The sequence below is a fragment of the Doryrhamphus excisus genome, linkage group LG13 (genome assembly GCF_037039965.1).
Source record: "Doryrhamphus excisus strain RoL-2023G ecotype Guam linkage group LG13, RoL_Dexc_Guam_v1.1, whole genome shotgun sequence".
NCBI lineage: Eukaryota > Metazoa > Chordata > Actinopteri > Syngnathiformes > Syngnathidae > Doryrhamphus > Doryrhamphus excisus.
In genome coordinates, this window is record NC_136369.1 from 14,321,008 (window position 1) to 14,343,509 (window position 22,502).

At 40.0% G+C, this 22,502-nt stretch overlaps 1 protein-coding gene across 1 annotated transcript in view; it reads left to right on the forward strand.

The window, feature by feature from the left end:
* Positions 1-22,502, forward strand: part of ush2a (Usher syndrome 2A (autosomal recessive, mild)) — a 153,944-nt gene that overhangs the window by 99,592 nt on the left and 31,850 nt on the right. The window contains exons 64-70 of the mRNA XM_078795872.1: positions 6,135-6,358; positions 7,783-8,056; positions 9,605-9,802; positions 9,931-10,085; positions 14,425-14,623; positions 20,472-20,579; positions 21,329-21,512. Coding sequence (XP_078651998.1) covers positions 6,135-6,358; positions 7,783-8,056; positions 9,605-9,802; positions 9,931-10,085; positions 14,425-14,623; positions 20,472-20,579; positions 21,329-21,512 — 1,342 coding nt within the window. The remainder of the gene's footprint in view (positions 1-6,134; positions 6,359-7,782; positions 8,057-9,604; positions 9,803-9,930; positions 10,086-14,424; positions 14,624-20,471; positions 20,580-21,328; positions 21,513-22,502) is intronic.

Consider the following 22,502-nt stretch of genomic DNA (forward strand, 5'->3'; position numbering starts at 1 on the left):
CTGTGGTGGCATCTCCAAAAAACATGAACAGCCAATGAAACCTTCTGGACCTAGAACAGTGGTCACCGTCAATTGCGATCGACCAGTCGACTTTAGTGACTCTGTCGGTCAAAAATATTAGGAAAAATAAATGCATTATCACATCATTCCCCTCCCCTCCCAGACAGTAATGGGACATGTACCTTAAAAAAAAACTTCAAGCTGCAGCAACGTGGACTTTCAAGACTGTTCGACCACCACTGGCCGCAACAACGCTGGCTCGCCTTAACAAAATATTGTTCCCCTGTGACAGAAAATCATCGTACCAATTAGAGTTGTGATTTGCTCACATGCTACATATACAAAATGAAACAAAATAAATCCCAGCAAAAATGTTGAAATAAAAGTTGTGCAATGTCTTACCTAGGTATATAGGGTTAAAAAAAAAAAAAGTTCTCAAATCTTACTGAAGTCTTTGATTTTTTTTTTGTTCTGCCACACTTCTAAATATGATTTGTAATCCATCCCTCATTTCCTTACCACCTTCCTAAAGTTGCTAAGTAAGTTTAGGGAAACATTGACCTAGTTTGCCTTTGTATTCCCTCATGTGTTGCAACTTTTAAGGTCTTCATTTCCCCTCTTTTTCCCTCTCTTTGCCTCAGAGTTTGCATGTAAAATGGTGAGCTAAGATTATGGTGAGATTAGATGGTATTTAGAGGGACGTGTGTGGTGTCTTTGGCCTCCCATTGCTCCCTGACTCCCCCTTAAGTCCCCTAGCAGTGTGAGCTCCGCTAATCATTTCCCCTTCACACTTACACTTTATAGTGCACACTTATTTAACTCTTTCACTGACCCTTCAGACCTCACCTTAGCCCATTTCCCAATGTGTACGTGCCACTCTAAATGCCCTCCCTAGTTCACTTTTCCTCAGGAGCCAATCTTCAAAAAAAATGTCAGCGTTTCTTTAACTCCTTCACTGACTGGCTCCCTCCGTCCCAACCCAGCAGGCCCCATCCAAACGTTCAAGGACAAATCTGAATATCCCTTTTCACCGTTTAAGTGTTAAAAGCCTGGCGGTGGCGGGGTGTTATCTTAACGCGCCTTGCCGTGCCATCATCAGAGCGCGTGATGAAAATGGCTGTGATGATGCTAAAAGAAAAAAAAAGAGGAGGGGGAGAAAAAGTAATAATCAAATATGTTTTTCAAGGGCACAGTGACCATTTGCTGGGGGGAAATTATCCTTGTAGTTAAGCTTGCTCAGTCTGAGCCGAGTGGAGTTGAGAGAGTGGATGCGTGTTTGTGTGTGTGTGTGTGTGTGTGTGTGTGTGTGTGCGCGCGCGCAAGTGTGAACGGCTTATTTGGGTTTTTTCCTACTTGGTGCAAGTATGCTTCCCTCTGTTTTTAAGCTCTTTTTGCATACTACTGAATGTATTTACATGGTTTCCTGCTAAAACAAATGAATATATCAGTCTTTGTGCATGTGTTTGTGTGAGTGTGTTTGCATGTGTGCACGCACGTCTGCGTGTGTGTGTGAGTGTGTGTGTAAGCCTGTGTCCATGTAAATCACTGCCAAAATCTCCTCATCAATGATGGGTAGCAAATGGCCAATAGTAGTGGATTCCAAACGGCAGCGTCTGGCTGACTTTTTTAAGATAAAGTGCTCCATGAACACGGGGAGACATTTCTCTCTCTGTTAATATACTTATGATGATGAATTTGCTATTACATCGAGTTTAATGACTGCCAAGAATAAATCCAGGTTGTCAGCAGCACAGAGTTGAGGGCAGTCAGCCTGAGGAGAAATGTTGTTTTTTTTTTAATTTCCAATGTTAACAATTATTTTAGTGCTTTAATTCATTTAAAATATTGTCATATATTTTTTTTTATTTGTTATTTTTTTATTAAATTAATTGCCATTAAATGCAAATGGATACAGACTTATTTTTAATTGTTGCATTACTATAATGTTTCACATTTTCACATAGTTTCACATTTTTGCATTCACATTATACCTAAATTACAATGATTTATATATTATCAAAGTGTTTGACACCTTTTTTGGTGCTCAACAACTGTATTTTAGTGCTTTGAAATTATTTACATTTATTTAATGATCCACAATATTAAATTATACTACCTAATGTTTGAAACCAGTTTTTTTCTGTTCTCAATTAATTTAGTGCATTAATTAATTACATTTATCTATTTAGTTTTGTTTTTTTAATGTTAAATTGACAATTGATGCTCCATTATTTGCAGATTAATAAACAACATATAAATACGTACACATTTGTTATATTACATATTCCCACAACAGTAATGTCTTATCATCCTCAGTGTTAAAAGTACTGCATGTATCATTTCAACATATACTGTATACACATGCAGAAAGCTGAAACATTACGGCAGATACCCACACAAGTCACAGAAATCCCTGCTAATGTTGACATTCAAAAACAGACCTCATAATGAAGAGTGGTCAAGTGGTAAATGTGTTGACATGTACTGTACGTATGCATGTGTCCTTGTAGGCCCGCCTTTCCGTGTTCAGGTATATGTGCGTCCATGTGTCAGGTAAGAAAGTCAAACTGTCACTCAAACTGAAAACCGTACATCATGTTTTGATGGCGTGTTTAAAAAGTAGACAATGAACAGGAAATGATGATGTAAGCCGACCGTATGACCTTTTTAGTTCGTATGTCACAAATTGCCTGTATTTTCCACTCTTCAGACCAAAGCTGTTGTAATATATTCAGCTATTTAAAAGTGTTGTTTTGATTTATTTAAAGTTGGAGAGTGGTTTTAGCCTCCAAGAGAGGCCGGATAACCCTAATCCACAGCACACATTTTTATCAGTAGTTCATTGGCAGGGCTAAATATTGACTTATCATTAAGTGGAATGACTGAAACCCTAATAATAATTCACGTTGTCTAAGCACCTTGTGTTGATGCAGCGCTCCCGACGCTGTTAATGAATGTATGCAAATCCGACATAAATCTGAAGATTAGAGCCCGAGCGTTCAGCGATGCTAGAGAGAAAACAAGAGGTGTGCGATAAATCGTTGTCAACACAAATACGCTACAATGAGGGGCAGAGAAAACACTGGATGCCTGTTTCAAAACCTATACTATACCAGCGTAGCACGCTATCACACAGATAACGCTTACTAAGACTGGGGTTGGATATCTGCTGTTGCCGTGATAATGAAAACATAACGTTTAGAAGCAGAATGGTAAACAGTTGATGCACACATACAGCATGGAGGAAGTCAGTTAAGTTAGTTCTTTTTTCTGTAACATATTCACTAAATTGTCAATTAAGATGCACAGCTTTCGGATTAATGATGGAAAAAAGTTACCTATAAAAAGTTTTAAGGTAGACGAGACTCATACATGGGTATGATTGACACCTGAAGTGTTTGTAAACATGCTCAGTGCAATGTGAATGTAGCACAGCACAGGACAGACAAGGGAGGGATAAAGCAGCTACAACTTGTCCTCACTTTTGGCACACCGTGACATCACAAAGAGCTCATGTTGGAAAAAAACAGAAACCGAGCGTTCAGAGTCATACCAAACTTCTTTCAGGGTTCACTTCCAAATGGACAAACCTCATTATCTGAAACTTTGCCATTGTTTAACACAACAATACAACATTGTAACTACATTTATAGGTCAGAAAAGTGGAAAAAAAGCAAAATGGCCCCCCTTTAAGTTGGTATTTTTGATCTCATCCTGGACCAAAAAACCTGAATGTCTTCTTCATTCATTCATTCATTTTCTACCGCTTTTTCCACACGAGGGGGGTGCTGGAGCCTATCTCAGCTGTCTTCGGGCGAGAGGCGGGGTACACCCTGGACTGGTCGCCTATTCATACCTATGGACAATTTGGAGTCATCAATTAACCTAGCATGTTTTTGGAATGTGGGAGGAAACTGGAGAAAACCCACGCATGCACAGGGAGAACATGCAAACTCCACACAGAGATGCCCGAGGGTGGAATTGAACCCTGGTCTCCTAGCTGTGAGGTTTGCGCACTAACCACTAGACTGCCGTGCCGCCTCTTCTTCAAGATTGATATACTTATTATCATACAACTAATAGTTTCAATAACTAATAAATCAGGGATTTTGTGCAGGCGTGAGGCATCAGAAGACCTCAGTGAAGGTCTACTAGTTTGAGAAAAATACAGACAAAAACAATTTTTCCAACCCTTCTAAACTAACTTCATTTATGTCAATGACAATAGCCCCCAACCTAATTCTGATCTGTGAGGCCCAGTGGGGTACATATTTACTTATCTCTGGCCATCAGTGTCTTAGTTTGCTCCCACGTTGATACCTACATGTATACAAGTATGGGGGGATCACAGAACCCAGATAAAAGGAAGGAGTAAAGAGTAAAGGTTATGATGGTGAGAAGACGAGTGTAGAAAAGCTATTTGGAAAAGTGTTGAGCTGTTTATTTGCTCGTCATTGAAGCTGAAGTAAGGCGCTGAGGGAATTGGGCCAGCGAGCCTCTGCTCCGCAACAGCTGCCGCCGCTAAGTGAGTTACTCGCCGTCACACTGCCTTTATGTCATACAATCACAAACCCGTGCGTTTTCACTGTCACACGGCGCCCGTCATACAGATTCTCCCACTGATTGTGTCATTTCACAGCAACTACACAACATTTGCATGAACACTGAACACTTACTTCCACGCCGCAACTAGCTGCAGCCCCATTAAAGGACAAGGCCGTGACACCAAGCAATGACTTGGTGTTTAATGTCGGCTGTCAAATAAAATGAGCAGCACAGCTGGAGGCGGGTGGTGCCACGGATCAGCATGTCATCAACTCTTGGGATACATTTACTAAATACCTCATAAAAGTTGCATTATTTTTATCATAAACTGATCACCAGACCAGAAAGTAGACATGATTATTTTTTGTACTTAAAATGAGAAGTGGGCGGCACGGCAGTCTAGTGGTTAGCGCGCAGACCTCACAGCTAGGAGACCAGGGTTCAATTCCACCCTCTGACATCTCTGTGTGGAGTTTGCATGTTCTCCCCGTGCATGTGTGGGTTTTCTCCGGGTACTCCGGTTTCCTCCCACATTCCAAAAACATGCTAGGTTAATTGGCCACTCCAAATTGTCCATAGGTATGAATGTGAGTGTGAATGGTTGTTTGTCTATATGTGCCCTTTGATTGGCTGGCGACCAGTCCAGGGTGTACCCAGCCTCTCGCCCGAAGACAGCTGGGATAGGCTCCAGCACCCCCCGCAACCCTCGTGAGGAAAAAGCGGTAGAAAATGAATGAATGAATAAATGAAAATGAGAAGCTTTGATTGGTTCAAATGCAATTTATCTTTTTTTTTTTTTTACCATATGTACGTAAAGAATATTTTAGTCTACCTTGCCATGCTTTGCTCATTTCAATTTCCAATGCATCCTCACAGCGGGTTTCTTGCTGACTCAGTCTTTTCGCAGGACAATATTATGGCCCTAATCCACTGGAAGGCCAAAGCATGACAATCCCTTCAGCTAAGCTGTGTTGATGTCTCAGTAACCTGATTGCTTCAACCTGGGTAATTACGAGGGCCACAGGAGAGACGCTTTACAGTCTTCAGCTCCCTCTCACTTTTGTTTCACCCTCACATCCGCGACCTCACCTTTCTAAGGCACACACCAATGTCAGCCATCTCTACAGTTTGTCACATAGTTGTCCCCAATGATGATTTTATTGTTTGTGTATTTGTATGTTCTATCTATACAGCAGGTACGTTAGGTATTATGTTGTGCAAATGTAAGGAAACATGCAGATTAGATGCAAGGTTCCCTCAAAGCTGCAGTAATAATCCATGCCATACATTTGCCACTGAGCAGTTGTAGGGAAATAATGTGATATTGAGCATATATATTTTAAATGTCACCTTGATACTGGAGGTGAATTAGTGGCCGACAGGCATTACTTATCGCTGCCAGCCATGGCGGCTCTCTGAACACAACACTCTTCCTCCCTCCAAAGTCACAGCCCGAATAAGAAAGATGAAAGTAGAAAGAAAATAGCTCATCTAAAACTTTGGATTAGAGGCATTAACTTTAAAGTTAGATTATCAAACTGATTCTCCCACAACAACATTCATTCATTTACATTTCTTTTCTTGCTTAGGTTTTTCCTGCTGTGGTCAAGAGTACATCAACTCCGCTACCTCTCTCTGCTGCGTGGGCACTGAGGGAGTTCCCACGATTCACCCTTCTGGGAATGCCACAGTCAGACTGCAGTGCTGCGGGTCAAAGGTCATACTTCAAGAACAGGAATGCTGCAGTGGAACTGGCTATGACCCACGTCGCCATGTGTGTGCCAACAGGCCTACACCAAAACTTTTCATGGAGGTGCAGTACATTTATGAAATGATTTGTGCTACTTTTATCAATTCACTACATGTTTTGACCCAAATACTTTTTAATACAAAATTACTTTTTTTTTTTTCAATTCACATTTTTAAAGGCATAGTTGTATGACACCCCCATAAGCAGTGAAGTCCGTCAACAGCGACTCAGTCCCTACTTCATGTCGTGAGCTGCTTTCTGGTCGGATTTTGGTGCTGAGAAAAGTAGTTGCAGCTAATTGCTGCGGACAGTTAACTAAAGAGTTTGGCTACTCAAAAGCATAATACTTGAAAAAAAAAAGCATACTTGAAAAAAATCCTCACAACCTCACAAATCACTCAGTGTTTTCTCTGCCGTCATATCACAACGTTTGCCTTGAACACGAGGGGTTCCGAACTATCCCTTTAATTTTTGTGAAATAACTGATAGTTTGCATTTTAAAAAAATGATATGTTTTTTTGTCTACGGTTGATGTGTCTGCTTCATTGATCACCATTATCATAAAATTTGCATTATAACTCCTCTGTTGTTTGCTCACTTGCCCAACCTTTGAGACATACATGAGAAGGCCTCTGTGTCTATGAAGCTGGTGTGTGTGAGTGACAGGAAGAATAGCTCTGACTTGCTTGGGCGAAGTCGTTTGACAGCACCTAATGATTCGTGTGCATAAAATCTTGAGACCTTGAATAAAAGTCACATTTTTTTCTAGGGAAAAATTAATATTGTCTTTGTATTAGGGTCATTATGGTATTATAATCATGTTATTCTTAACCAAAATATGCAAAAGCCACATGCTTACAAAATGCTGGACTGTTACTCCACAAGAACTGTCCAGTCAGATTGATGGTGTTGTCTGTGTGCTGCTAATGGCCCCTGCAGGACTTTGAAATGTTATGACATATTAACGTACATTTTGCTCCTATTTAAAGGTTTGACTTGGAACACCAAGCGAACCAACCTCATGGAAATGTTTACTGTGCCTTATTACTGTTATTACAAGATGCATATGAAACCCACACTTCACTATCGACTTTCTTGTACCATACACACACATTGTCACATCAGGGATGGTGGCTGGTCCATCTTCCATTCATCATCCCGGGTCATGTGGTGTCAGCATGACACAAGCACATACACACACACTGAGATGATTGCACAGGGGTACAAAGGGTAGGAACCCATTAGCTCTAATGATGCCATTAAGGTCATTGCATGGACATAGCTCACACAAATACACACCTTACCTCTTACATTATACATACATTATTAGTATTAGGACATTTTTGGCATTACACCTACAGGAAGTTAAAATGGTAGAAAATGTGTAGCTGGTTCCCCTGTTGGAACTATATCAGCTTCAGGGAAGACTTTGAACAAGATTTTTGGAGTGTGACCTTGATACAATATGTCTCCGACCTTCTTTTCAGAGTGGCTGTTTGCAAGGTGCTGTGTGCCCAGTGGCTGCAGCCTCCACAGCCTACTGCGGCTCCTGTGACATCGACCCCTCTATGACGGCCTGCACGTGGGTCCTGTCGGCACTACCTGACCTTAACCACGCAGTCAACACCTCATCCGAGGGACTCATCGCGGGCCTCCGCCCGCATGACAACACAAGTAGCATACTGCGACACGAGGGGAGTTTGTGCCCGTCCCATGAGGAGGTAGTATACAGCGGGGATGCCAAGAGATATAGCTACACAGGTAATTTATTCTGGATTGGGGGTTGAATTGAATAGGAGTTTATATTCAAATGTATAAACATGACTCTGTTTTAACTATATTCATATTGATATTTAGGTGTCTTTGATTACCGTAATTTCCGGACTATAGAGCGCACCTGATTATAAGCCTCACCCACTACATTTTTAGAGGAAAAACGATTTTGTACATACACAAGCCGCACCTGTATATAAGCCAATTAAAACATGTAAACATATTTACAAAGAAAGACGGTACACAGAGAGAGTTTTCAAAGTTTTAATAATATAACTTAACAATAATAATAATATAACTTTCTTCACAAACGGTGCCTGTGACGCGGCAGTAAAACGGTAGCAACATGGTAGCAACACAGCCACCTGCTTTTATTACCTCTGAAAGCTTTTTTCGTCTTTTTACATTGCTCCAGTTCTTCCCGCTGCCGTTTCCAGCGTCTCGCCATCGATTCGTTTATGCCAAGTTTTACGTGCAGCAGCTCTGTTTCCTTCTTTATCAGACAGCTCGATTGCTTTTAGCTTGAAAGCTGCGTCATATGCCTTTCTTTTTGCATTTTCCATGATGAGGGTATGTTCACGCTAATTTACTTTATGCACAAGACAAGAAGTTGCAGTCTTTCTCTACGCATATATTCTTACCTTTTCTACTCGAGAGCCCCCAGCGGCTGTTAGAAAAATTACATAAATTGGCCGCATCACTGAATAAGCCGCAGGGTTGAAAGTTTGGGAAAAAAGTAGCGGCTTATAGTCCGGAATTTATGGTATACACAAATTTATTTTGTGTAATTTAGTTAGTTGAAGTACATGTGTTTCTCTATGTGCTTCTATTGTTTTGTGTGTTTGTGCATGTGTCCATGAGGTGGTTCCGATAAGTTTCTAGGCAATGCTGTGACACCATCTGGGCAGAGGCACATAAAGCTGTCACCACACACCATACGCCAGATGTTGGCCATACACACATTGGGTATCATGCTATACTTCCCTTAGGTAGAAGCCTGAACTATATCACACACATGCAAGGAGTGCTATAAATATGTATGGGCCACACACATGGTGATACTTATAGAATCACTTCTTAATCAAATACATAAACACTTTTCAGGCATGTGTTTTGTTTACGGTGTGTTTCATTTGCATGTGCATGCCACTGCATGCGTGTTTTTGCAGCCTCCGTTTTCACAGTAGTAAAGACAATAGTCCCAGTCTGGTGGTTAAAACGTGCTTTCATTTACAGCAGTGGTCCCTTAGCTCTCTTAAAAGGGATGTGCATATGCGTGTGAGCAAGTACACGGGTATTTAAATACACTCCTGTACATGTAGGCCAGCAGAAGGGGTAGTACAACGCACCAGTCACTGCATCACATTCACAGCTTGTCGAGCTGCGACCGCTGCATTTATTTGTTATATGTTCATGTAACATCTGCCGCCATTGGCAATTCTCTGCTCCGGTTTACACAAATTGAGCTGCTGCTACTCTAAACACATAATGTTTAGGATCTGCTAATTATTATACTATTTATTCCACTTCCTGTAGATTCCGACCTAGAGCCCTTCACCACTTACCAGTACAGAGTAAGGAGCTGGAACAGCTTTGGCAGGGGTTCAAGTGATGTTACCACGGTGACCACTAGTGAAGATAAACCGTGGGGAGTGGCCCCCCCTCGCTGGAAACGCCTGGGTGAACGAAGTGACGTCCTCCAGTGGCATTGGCAACCACCCGCTAGGCCTAATGGTGTGTTTATTTATTATTCACAGTGGGTTATGTGCATCTGAAAAACAATCCATCGTCTGTTGTTGATGAGGTCACTAATTTGCAGTTAAAAAAACTTTTTTTTGAATTATTGTTTTCCATTTTGTCAGGAGTCATAACCCACTATGTTATACTGCGTGATGGACAAGAACGTTACCGTGGTGATGAATATACATTCACAGACATGGGCGGGATAAAGCCTTTCCAGGAATTCAGCTACCAGCTTCGGGCCTGCAACCGAGCTGGTTGCACTGATAGTACAAAGGTAAGACTGTCTCTGTCTTTCCATCTGTGGTGTTCTGTGCAAAAGAGTGGAATGAGTTGAGTGGAATCGTACAACGGACATCTTCAATGATCAATGATGGTTAAATGATATGTGTATGGTACAAGGTATAACAAGGCCAACCCCATGAACTTCTTATTAGTGGTAGCAGGAATTGAATTGACCAATACGTAAACAAACAAAGAGAAAGTCCTAGAAACTCAGGAAGACAAAAACTAGTAGTTTTACACAAGTTTTTATTACCTTTGCTTTAAACTTGTTGTCTTTCAGGCTGAGATCCATAAACGCCTCTTGAACCGTGTGTTTTATCCTACTCTCTGCAACTATTATGTACTGTTCTTTCTTCATATTTTCCCACTGTGTGGATGTTTTGCTGTTTCCGTGTCAGAACAAGCTGCATGTGCTCTCCCTCCAGTATGGAAGGCTGTGGATTTGCTGAGTCCACCTGATGTTTGTGATAGCATCCATAATAGCTTCACACAGTAACTCCCCTCTGCTATCTCTCGAGCTGTAGCTGAGCTGATATCACCACAACAATTAATTTCGCCGGCTTAGCACAGATGAAAGCTCCTGTTGAAAAGTGTCTGTCTTGCTTTTATAGCTGATTGAAAACGTATTAATATTATTTGCTGAAAAGTTACGTAAATAGGCCAATGCGTCAATGGAAGATAACACGTGTCCTGTGGAACTTTTTGTTGAACTTTTGAGCGGTTGCTGGTAGGAATGTAAGTTAAATACAATTAAAAAATATTTTAAAAACGGTTTTCAGTCAAGGCAAGCTAAGTCGCAATACTTTCACCACAGCCCAGGCTCTTGTTTTGTTTAAGAGACGCACCGTCAGCCGATTGTTTCTTTCAAGATACCCAATGTGTCCACAATTAATTAATTGATGGATTCATGACTCATTCTTATTGATCCAGGAAGCTGCTACTTTTATCTGTTCTCTGAAACTGATAACACTTGGTAACATATGCAGTGATGGTGTTCTTATATTTTTGGGGGTTGAAAAGCAACAAACTCAATCTCTCACGGTTTCTCACTCAGATACACACACATACACATAAAGTGTACAGACCCACTGCACCCAGTCCCAGTAGAGGGTGAAAGGGGAGTGACTTGAATTAGTTTGTACACCAGTGAAAATTGGCCAAACACTCCCAATTATGGGATGACGTGGCCTAACCTAATACACCACTGCAATTACCTGGCATCCGTACCTCATCCGTCCACATACACAAGCCCAGGGCGCCGGTGGACACACACAAGCGCACACCTGCCGTGACAACAGAAGGTGCTGATCTAATACGCTTGGTCACTTAGAGAGGTTGGAAGACCGATTGGTTCCTGCTTTGTCTTCAAATGCTCCTGTCCTGTTGCCTCCGCTATTTGTCTGCTGTCATTCCTGTGATAGGATTGCCGCCCTGCCTCAGCTGTTGTCCTCATTTTGACTTCTTCTTCACTCCCATTGTCTCCGAAGCTTGCGCTTACATTTTCTCTTCCATCATCAGCTTTTTATGTCTGATGATCGTTTTCCTTATTCTTTTACAAAGTTTCTACTTCTATGTAATCACTTAGAGTTGAGTGCTAAGAATCCATAGTTTTACTGCATACTTTCATCCTTCTTAGGAGAAGAATACACTCACCAACCCTTTGCTTAGGAACATGTATTAATTGTATACAGAGGATTAACACACAGAAACCAGTATGTTTATTAGTGAGTTAAATAATAGTATAAATGCTCTACTCAGTTCACTGCCAAGTCCAAGACCGCCGGTGCGTGGTCGAAAAAAAAGCAAATCACCACCAGTGTTGATAATTAACACTGGATCAAAAAACATAGACAGTGCCTGCTGTAGTTTTTTTTTTTATTAACTCAACATGACAGTAGTATCCTGAGTGGTCAGCATGCTTTGCATACCTCTGCATGCGCTTTAAAATATAGGTTTTACAACTCAGCTGTTGTTGTGAAACGCATGTGTTTTACACCTGCCATACTGTTGTTTACGACGAACTCAGTGTGCGTATTAATACTAGCTACTAAAAAAAACATACAAGATGAGCAGTTTTCTTACCCCATTTACAGTAGTATGGAAAAGGTTTGGGCACTCCTGGTAATTTTCAAGATTTTGCTTTATAAATCACTGTTTTGGTATCAGCAATTCCTGTTAAATATATCATATAGCAGACAAATGAAAGGAAGTTTATAGGCTTAACAGAAAGTGTGCAATAATTATTTAAACACAGCTGGTAAGCTCATTGACCCTTGACCTGCATACACAAGTGAAGCCAATAAGGTGGCCCATTCCAAGTTGCATCTCCTCTGAAGAGTAGCAACATGGTAGCCTCAAAACAACTGTCAAATGACCTGAAAGCAAAAATTGTTCAACATCATGATCTAGGGGAAGGATACAAAAGCTAGCTCAGAGATTTCAGCTGTCAGGTTCCACTCTGAGGAACACAGTGAGGAAATGGAAGACCACAGGCACAGTTCTAGTTAAGGCCCGGAGTGGCAGACCAAGAAAAATCTTAGATAAGCAGAGGCGAAGTATGGTGAGAACAATGAAACCCAACCCACAGACCAGCTCCACAGACCTGCAACATGATCTTGGGGCAGATGGTGTCACTGTGCATCGTTACACTATTCAGTGCACAAGGCGGATGCTGTATGGAAAAGTTATGCGGAAGAAGCCTTTTCTGCGCACATGCCACAAACATTTCAAAACCATGATTAGTATAGTTTAAAAATTATTATCATTTGACAGCCCTAATTTAATAACTTTTACAAATGCATTTTCTTTTGTTTCATCCCTGTCAGGCAGTTAACAATGCTACTTGGAAGGTATTAGTGCGTCATTGTGTTGTTGTGGTTACAGTTCATTAAGTAGAATCCATTTCCAGCATTTCCATTTGTCATAAATGGTTATATGGGCTTTTTTCCTGGTTAATAAATAAGATCCAGGTGTTGAACCTTTGCTGGCAGTTTGTCTCCATGTGTATATACCACCACGTACCTGTGTGTTTGTGTGTCTCTTTAGCTGTAGTAGCATTGTTCTAATTGCATAGCACTGTGCCGGACAGGTAGGGGAAGTGTCTGTGACAGTCTATTAAGGCAGGATATCCCTGTTGCCATTAGCAGCAGATTGCCCAGTGATTCTATGGTCTCTCTTTCATCCGTCGGTCACCTACTGATATCACACCTAGAATTCACAATAACGGGGTCCTCTGTAGACGTTCTGTATTCCTGGCCATTGTTACAAGTTAGGATTTAAGCTGTACAGTGGTGCAACTACTTTCACATGTAGAAATGCTATATAAATAAATGATGTAAACCAGGGGTTTCAAACTCGCGGCCTGCAGGCCAAATGCTGCCCGTGAAACGCTAGTTTGTGGCCCCCACCTTGATACCAAAGTTTAATGTTGAAATGACAGCTTAAAGCTGTGTGCACACCGGACACAATTAACATGATTTTGCCCCGCCCATACTGTTACCCTACCCTGTTACCCCGCCCTGTTTTGCTTTGGATTAGCAATGAAGCTAAAGGCTTATGACGCTGGGTACAAATAAATGCAGGAAATGATTTGGAATAAAACGGAAAATACACGTCGAGATAAAGCATCTCATCAAACATGTTAAAGTTACGACGCTGCTCCCAGATGGAACTGAGTACGATGCTAACTTGCTAATTGGGTAAAGTTATTATGTTTCATTAATGTTCATGTTAAAGGTTAAATAACTGTTAATACTGTACATTTGAATCTGAAAAAAATAATTTCTCTACCAACTGTATGTGGTTTCTTACGTTTTTCTTATTTGCTGTTTTGTTATTTTTTTACTTATTTATTACTGATTAATTTATTGTCTTTATTCTTAATTAGTTTATTTATTTATTTTTATCTTATTTTGTGTATAGAAAAATAAAAATTAAGATATTTGAGAACAGTGGAATGTTTTATCAGATATTTTGGTGTGGAAAACCGGAACCAAAGTACTGAAACAAAAGCATTGAAGATAGTTTTTTTTTATTGATATTTTTTCCAGTTTTTAATAAATGCGTTTTGGGTTTTTTGAAAACCTGATGCGGCCCGGCTTCACCCAGAACCTAGCTCCGGTGGCCCCCAGGTAAATTGAGTTTGAGACCCCTGATGTAAACAATGTTGATTTTTTTTCAGAGAGTCAAGGTTTGTTTGTTATTTTATATGACTGTAAATGAGCACATTTTTCAAATTAATGATTAAGGTTCTATAAGAAAGTAAAATAGTATTTTGGTATCAAAATGGAATATTTTTCTGTCTCTGTGTTTGTATGCCTGTGTGTGTTTAGATGGTGGCACTAACAGTTCAAGGAGTCCCCGAGGGGGTGCAATCTCCAACGATAAGAGCCTTGAGCCCCTCATCTCTTCTCGTGAGCTGGATCCAACCTGCACGTCCCAATGGAAGAGTACTGTGGTATCACCTGAACCAGAGTGGTGTGGGCACCCTGTTTACTTACACCGATGCACCCGGGAATTATACCGTGACTGGTAAGGCACCGTTTCTGCCATTTTCTTCATTGACCATCCGTCTTTTCTATCTTACCTCTTCCCCCCACCCCTTTTACTTTTTATCAGCTTTTCTTACCCTTTCTTTTTGTTCTCATGTCATCTTTTCACACCCCTTGTACTATTCCATCTTCCCTTCCTTACTTTGTCATCTTTAAACCGTCTCCTTGTCTGTCAACTCCTCCTCTGTCCACCCTCCCTCATTTACTCTGCCATGCATTTATGTATTTATGTATGCTGCTTTGTGGAAGCCGTCTAATGACTGAATATACATCTGATTTCCACTGCAGTCTCTTATGCCCAGCCCTTCATGTGCTCAGACACACATGCAGAATTTGCGCATATGGTGGAACTCAAAAGTAACAGATCACACTCCGCCATCCCATTCCAAATGTTCTCATGTCGAGTGTACTGTACGTGTGAAGGTTTGCATATTTTGTTCATACAGAAATACTACAGCTTGAGGCCCTATACCATCACCATAACACAAACATGAACACAATGGCGTAAAAGGTCCCTGACATGATTCATATAGTTCATGGCGCAACCCACAACAAAGTAGCTCTCGCGGTTCAGCCTCATTTCCGGAAGTGACATCATCCGAGTAATATCACTCAGCTACACAAACATGGCGAGTACGAGACAGAGGATGATTTCAGTGATTATAGCGAAGATTTGGGGATGCGTTAATAGTTTTTGTGGAGAAAAAACATTCAGAGATGAAATAGAGAACTTTCAGAACATGGACCTAAGCCTTGCGATATGGAGATGAAGACAGGACGCCTTCAAAACACGTAAATTACACGTAAAAAGTGTAAATTACTCTGGATTGGCCTATCCTTCAGTAATTGTTTTAACTTGGCTTGATGATGAGAAAACGTAAATGTGTTAGCGACTAAAGTCAACTTTTCCATAGAAAGATTTAAGGCTCCACACATCAAACTGTCTACTTGCGCAAATAAATCAATACCAGCATATCAATACTTATTAATAAATCAATACTTGGGTTTCTCCCCACTTTGCACCATAGTGTTGACATTTTTTTAAGGGCTAGACGGCAGCACACAAAGAATCATGGGACATGATGAGCCACAAAGGATGGTCTGAATGCGGACCTCCATTCAATAGGGAAGTAGGACACATTTGTAGACTCCATTTGGAGGAGCCTTCCCAGACTTTATAATTTGGATATCCTCTGCGCGACACGAGGACGCAAGGTGGCAGCGACAAAAAGAACGAGTGCATGAATTATATAACACGTACGTAGCAGACATACACTGGGGCCAGGTAACCACTTACCCTAGTCAAAAGAACCATAGAGTGGGTGTCAAGTGCGCCCAAGCACAGTTGTCCGACATTTTAAAGCAAAGAGATCAACAATGCTCAGAAATTGACCAGCTTTCAGTAAATAAATATTCAATTGTTATTGCAAAAAGGCCTTGAGTGGTGCCAGTGCAAACAAGACAACAAAAATGAGACTTTTTAAATAGCGTCAAGGAGAAATGGAAATACTGTGTATGCAATTATTGCTACTGTTTAAAATCCTCTTCTTCATCTAAGTTCTAAAGTTGGAACCATTGCATACATTGTTTCATTGTGTTGATGACCACTGTCTTATACTAAACTGCCGAATTTATTTGTAAACTCAATTACACTGTTTGTATTATATATTTATATACACAGTATATTCTTTATTATATACATATCCTTTATTATATCAGAATAATTGCTTACCACGCCCAAGTGTGTTTCTGCTTACAGTTGATCAATGATTTCCTTCAGGAAAGGCAACAAATAGGGTTGTTATTAATAGCATTTTTAGCTGTTTGCAATTATGACACTTCATAGAAAGAATTAAGCACTGCTGTTCAAAGGTACCCCATGTGAATCGATATTAAACATTGCCGTCATTAGCTCACGATGAATGATTGCCTGCAATTATATAGATTATGGCATTAATCATGTGTTTAATTGGCCTTTTGTAGGCTCATTATTAATTCACAACGGCAGGGAATAGAGTATGTTCTTTTATTTATTCATGATTTCGATCTTTTTTTTTTATTTTTTTTTTTACACTGGCTGAAGTGTGCCTTCTGATTGGTCTGTGCTCCAGCAAAGGTGTCAAGCGTGTAGACACGGTGAAAAGAAGTCAGACGGGTACTTTTCTTTTCATGTAGCCATCCTGTCTCATCAGTGTTTAAAAAAAAAAAAAAAAAAACACGGTAACTTCCTGATACTGTGAGCTACTAAAAGAAAGAAAAATGAGATGCGGCAGATGTTTGGCAGGTTTCCTTCCCTCTCTCATGTTCACAGCATATACAGTCAGTGTGGTACTGTAAATTCTGATTGTAAAGTAATGTTATAATGGCTAAGTACAGTCAAAAGTATTTTTATCAGCCTTACCTGTGGAATATAGTCATGTGAGATCTTGTTTGAACTGTTAACCAGTTGGTGCAATTCCATATAACGCATCTTCCCATGTTCTCTCTTGCCACATCCAATATGGTGGCAACGTAGACATATGAGCCACACGTCACCTACACGTACCCGACTCACTGAATTTATTAGAAATTAACATCTTCACTGTACTTCCAAATAGGGCTACGGCTAACAATTATTTTAATAAGTGATGAAAAAAATCTCAATGTTTGTGAAATAGTTTAACAATAATGTACACAAAAATACAATCATGATGATTTTCTTAGTCGATTAATCTGAAGCTTGTTTCAGTTAATGAAATAGTCGGTTAGGCCACAGTTGGCCCAAATCAATATGAAACAAACACCTACAGTTAGTGGTTGGGTCTGCTTTCATGGATGTTTACATATTGAAATAGTTGTCCATTTATTGGGTAATTGATTAACCATGGATTAATCAATTAATTGTTGCAGCTTCACATTCACAGTAATTCACATTAAGAATTCATACTAATATACTTACTTAAATTAGATTAGATTATCAGTGTCTGGGTTTGTTTGTTTTTTATCGGTAGGTTGGGTTGTGCGTGTACATATGTATTTGTAAATTTGATCTCGGTGTTCTATTCTGGACGCATCAGAGAGCCACAGACAGGAAGTCAAACTCTTAATTATTTAGAAGAGGTGTTATCAAAGCTCGCTCCCTCCTTGTTCTGCTTTCTTCCTCCTTTCTTGTTCCTGATCATACTTTGTTGAATCATTTCTATGCATGAATCTTATTGTATCCTCACTTTGTTGCATTTTGCTATATGTTTTTATTTACCCTGGTAAAATTTGTTGGGTTTTTTTGTTTTGTTTTTGTTTTTTTGTTCGTAATTCACGAAATGTACGAAAACCATGGGAATTGATCCCATACGATAAAATATAAATTCAATTAATCCGTTACAGACTCCCAAAAATATTAACAAAAGTAGATTTTATAGAAAATAATTATTGTTGTACATGAACTTTGGAACCTTGTTGGTGCAGACTTCTCTTCACATCCTGGTGAGATCGAGTTCAATTGTGTTTCTCACGTTCTTTATCAAGGCACGAACAGGAAGTCGGCAACATGTAGGGCGCTTTGTTTGGGCACTTGACTTTGCAGAACGATACTTCAAATGGAGTAGTTTGTTACTAGTCCAAAAGAAGGAGTAACACAAACTGACTTAACCAAATCATGCACAAACTTGGACGTGCCAGGTTTGACTGTGTTATATTTGTCTCCCGGGTACCTCCTGCAGCTCACTATATCGCCTCCTTCACCCTCACGTCGACTGTCCGTGGCTCTTTGTGTTGTGTATCAGGCGACAGTTCAGGCGAGACACATCATCTTATCAAGTTCTCTGATGCCAACAAGCAACGGCAAACTGTCAATAAAATTCCATTTTGGGTCAGTTATTTTTATGGACTGCCACAACACACACACACACACACACACACACACAAACTGTGGATCTATAGCAGTCTCTGTGTGTGTGTTTCCACATATATGTCAAGGTTTTTCCTGCTCTTGCAATCACAGTCACAGACATCACAATGTCCTCCACCCGTTTTTTCACTTCTTGGTGATCACTGTTTAAATGATTGAAGCTTCTTCTCTTGTTCCATAATCAGCCATATAAGCACACGGCTGAATGTATGAGAGTGCGCTCCCATAAGTACACACACACACACACTAGTGGAGATGCAGTACCCTCGCTTCTGCAACAGAACAATACTGCCCTCTTTAGGATGAGTGGTAAAGGTCATCCCTGTGTGTGTGTGTGCGTGTGTGTGTGTGTGTCGAGTGAGAAGTTCATAAAGTTAAAGACAGTAGTCAAAGAAAAATTATTTGGGATTCTTGAGTTATTATTCATCATGCACACTTCATATTCTCATTTTATTAGGTTGACTAAATGGCTTGTATATCAAATGTGTTAATTCAGAGTTGCACCAAACACATCACCAGCATTGATCACATTTACTATGTTACACATGTGTGCTTTATAGCACAGGTTAAATGGTGTGACATAGCCTTTACTATTCAACCCTCACTGACAGACTTTCTTTATTTACCCCACCCACAGGACGGTAGTGAGAACACACACACACACTCACTAACATACAAATTGATCAGTGGTAGTGTTAAGTACAGGGGCCCCACAAGGCATGTTAAGCAGTAGCGAGCGACGTGAGGAAGCTGTGGCGAAGCGTGAGACGTGTGTGTGTGTCACATGTGGTCCGTAATGGCAGACTCGCAGCTGAGACGCACAGTTGGGTCTCCTTCTTCGTCCCCACGAGCATCCAAACATGCACAGTGGGCGGGAACAGATGAGTTAGATTACTGGCTAAATTGTGTCAATAAGATGTTTATTTAAGAGGTGTCTTCCATTATAATACTATGAAAATGCATACTGGCTATTAGAAAATGAGACATTTTACTTCTGAATAAAACACATTTAAATGCATTGTAATTCTTGATCCTAAAAGTGTAGATAAATATATTTGTTCAACAAGTAAATTATTAAATCAATGTTATTTATTGCATGGCATGGAATTATGCAGAATATATGCTTAATGTAATCAATATACATAAGTCTGTGGCCCATACCATGCAGTGCCACAGTCTATTGTTGGAGTCATTATTTGAACTAAAGTTGTTTTACCCTTTTCGTTTTGTCATGAATTTGATTTGCAAGCCGTTATATGCAGTCAGCTGCTAAGTGAATGACCATAACACATTCAGTCAACTCCCTTGACATCTTTTTGCATTTGCATTGGGCTGTTTAGGTCAGCCACCTTGCACCTAAAAACAGGGCAGTACCTAAATGCGTAAATAAGTTATTTAAAATATATTTTCTATGAATTTGATGCATTTCTTCACAAAAACAAAAATTCCATCCACTTAAAAATCCACTCAAGTGGTTATGTGATTTCTTTAAAACTGCATAGCAAGGGTGCCTATAAATAAATCATGTCAGGACGCCGTAGCCTAAACGCATACAAAGGTATCATAATTATCATAGATCAAAACCTGATGACATTACATTGTCGGACCGCTCCCATCCCGTGTCAGCTCCACTGCTGCCCGTCTTTACGTCGGTTCATTATTGAGTTATGGCATGCATAATTTAGCGCCGACAGATATGGATGCATCTATTGAGAGTGGCAAGAATGGAGGAGGGAGGGAGGAATGCAAGATCTGAAATGGGATGCATGTTGGGAAAGATGTCCCATTATTTGTCCCTCTTGTGGACATGTGGACACTCATTTTCCCTTTTCATCACTGTTCTAGGGTCAACTATGGTCTGTAAGAAGGAGAAAAATAGAATGTTGCATTAAATGGATGTTTGTGTGCATATAAATTATCATTTTCTGTCTGTGTTATGTAGGTTTGCAGCCATTCACAGACTACACTTTTGTGCTGGTGACCTGCACAGCTGTGGGATGTGGCACCAGTTCACCTTCTACAGGACGCACCCTCCAAGCTGCTCCCACTGGTACAAACACACGTACTTGTTTTGTTGGTTTACTCCAATTGGACATGTAACTACACTTTAAATGGTTTCATAAACACTGTCTCTCATTTTTATATTGTGTTATATTATGTTCAAGAACAATATTATTTATTTATTTCATATTTTATTTTCCATCCAGGGATATTCAGCATGGACCTTTCCAACTCATTATATGCCAGCCCTGTTCTATATCTCCATGTTGTTTTTGTGCTACATTTAACCTCTTTACTCCCGCATTTCCACCTTAGGCCCCTCCCATTTGCCCCCCCACCCCTTCCATTTACTGACGTGTCTTCACTTCAATGACGGCGCCACTGCATAAATCAATCACATCAACTTAAATTAATTAAATTGTGTAATTTACAGTAGCATATTATCTATCTGGGACATGATGCTTGGTTATTTAAAAAAAACATTTAAATTGGAAGATATATACAGTATATCATAATTGAAAAGTGTGGATGCCCTTCAATAACAGAATTGATTTACATTCTCAATTTGTTCCTATTTTCTTCTCTCATGGACATAATTCATTATTACCTCTGTTATTTTACAAGCAGCACTTCATACATAATTGAATGCCATAGTCAATAATATCAAACACCAACCACTTGAGTCAGTACTCAGTTTTAAAAAAATCTTTAAAACATTTATAATTACATGTAAAAGGAAATAATATTTTACACAGACTAATTAACTGAGACATAACTGTTTATCTTCTCCACCTGTAGGTGTGTGGCCAAGACCCAGACACGTGGCCGTCAACACATCTGCGGTGGAGCTGTTCTGGGATCAGCCGGCCAGGCCTAATGGACAGGTCTCCCGTTACCGACTGCGCAGAGACGGTCACGTTATTTTTACCGGCGACTCCCGTGAGCAGAATTACACCGACACTAGACTCTCGCCAAACCGCAGGTACGCCCGGCTTCCATGCAGCAGCGCAAACAGACCTGCAATATCACACTGCACTCGTCGCCCTGTAATTAATTTAATTCCACATGTGTATGTGCTGTATGGGGGTGACCCCCGCTTTAAAGGCTCCACTATCTGCCCATGCATGTCTCCCTCTGAGGACTGCGCTCACGATATGTCTGTTTGTGCCATTCGATGAGCAAATATTTGACATGCCAAAGATGCACATTCCCATGTAGTGAAATCACAAATCTGATCAGAATCTTGCTTGCAGACAGCAGCAGAGCGTAGATTTGATGTATTTGTTCATTTTCATTTAACCTTTATTAATCTATGCCTTTTTCAGAGTTTGATTTGCCCTTTTAATTATAGGGAGAGTGAAAAATGATAGCTAAATAGACAGACAGCGTATGAAGTGTGCAAAATCAAAACCTTAACATATAGATAAAGAATGTAAGGCAGGGGTCTCAAACGCAATTTACTTGGGGGCCACTGGAGCTAGGGTCTGGGTGAGACTGGGCCGCATCAGGTTTCCCCCCCCCAAAAAAAACGCATTTATTAAAAACAGAAAAATATCCAAACTTTTTCAGTGCTTTGGTTCCGATTTTCTACAATAAAAGCTCTGATAAAACATTCCACTGTTCTCAAATACCTTAATTTTTATTTTTCTGCACAAAATAAGATGAAAAATAAATAAACAAATCAAGAATAAAGAAAATCAATCAGTAATAAATATAATAATAATAATAATAATAAAACTGCAAATAATAAAAATTTAAGAAACCACATATAGTTGGTGGGTAGACAAATTATTTTTTTTAGATTAAAATGAACAAAGCATTATTAGAGCCCTGTAGACATGACAAAACACGACTATAGTCACATTTATACTCTTTTTATTTACAACATATTGCGCAACTGCAGGGTCTTGAGACACATGCTAACTCGCAAACTGGAGAGCTAGCGACCTAAACGGTAGCCTTCAAGTTATTT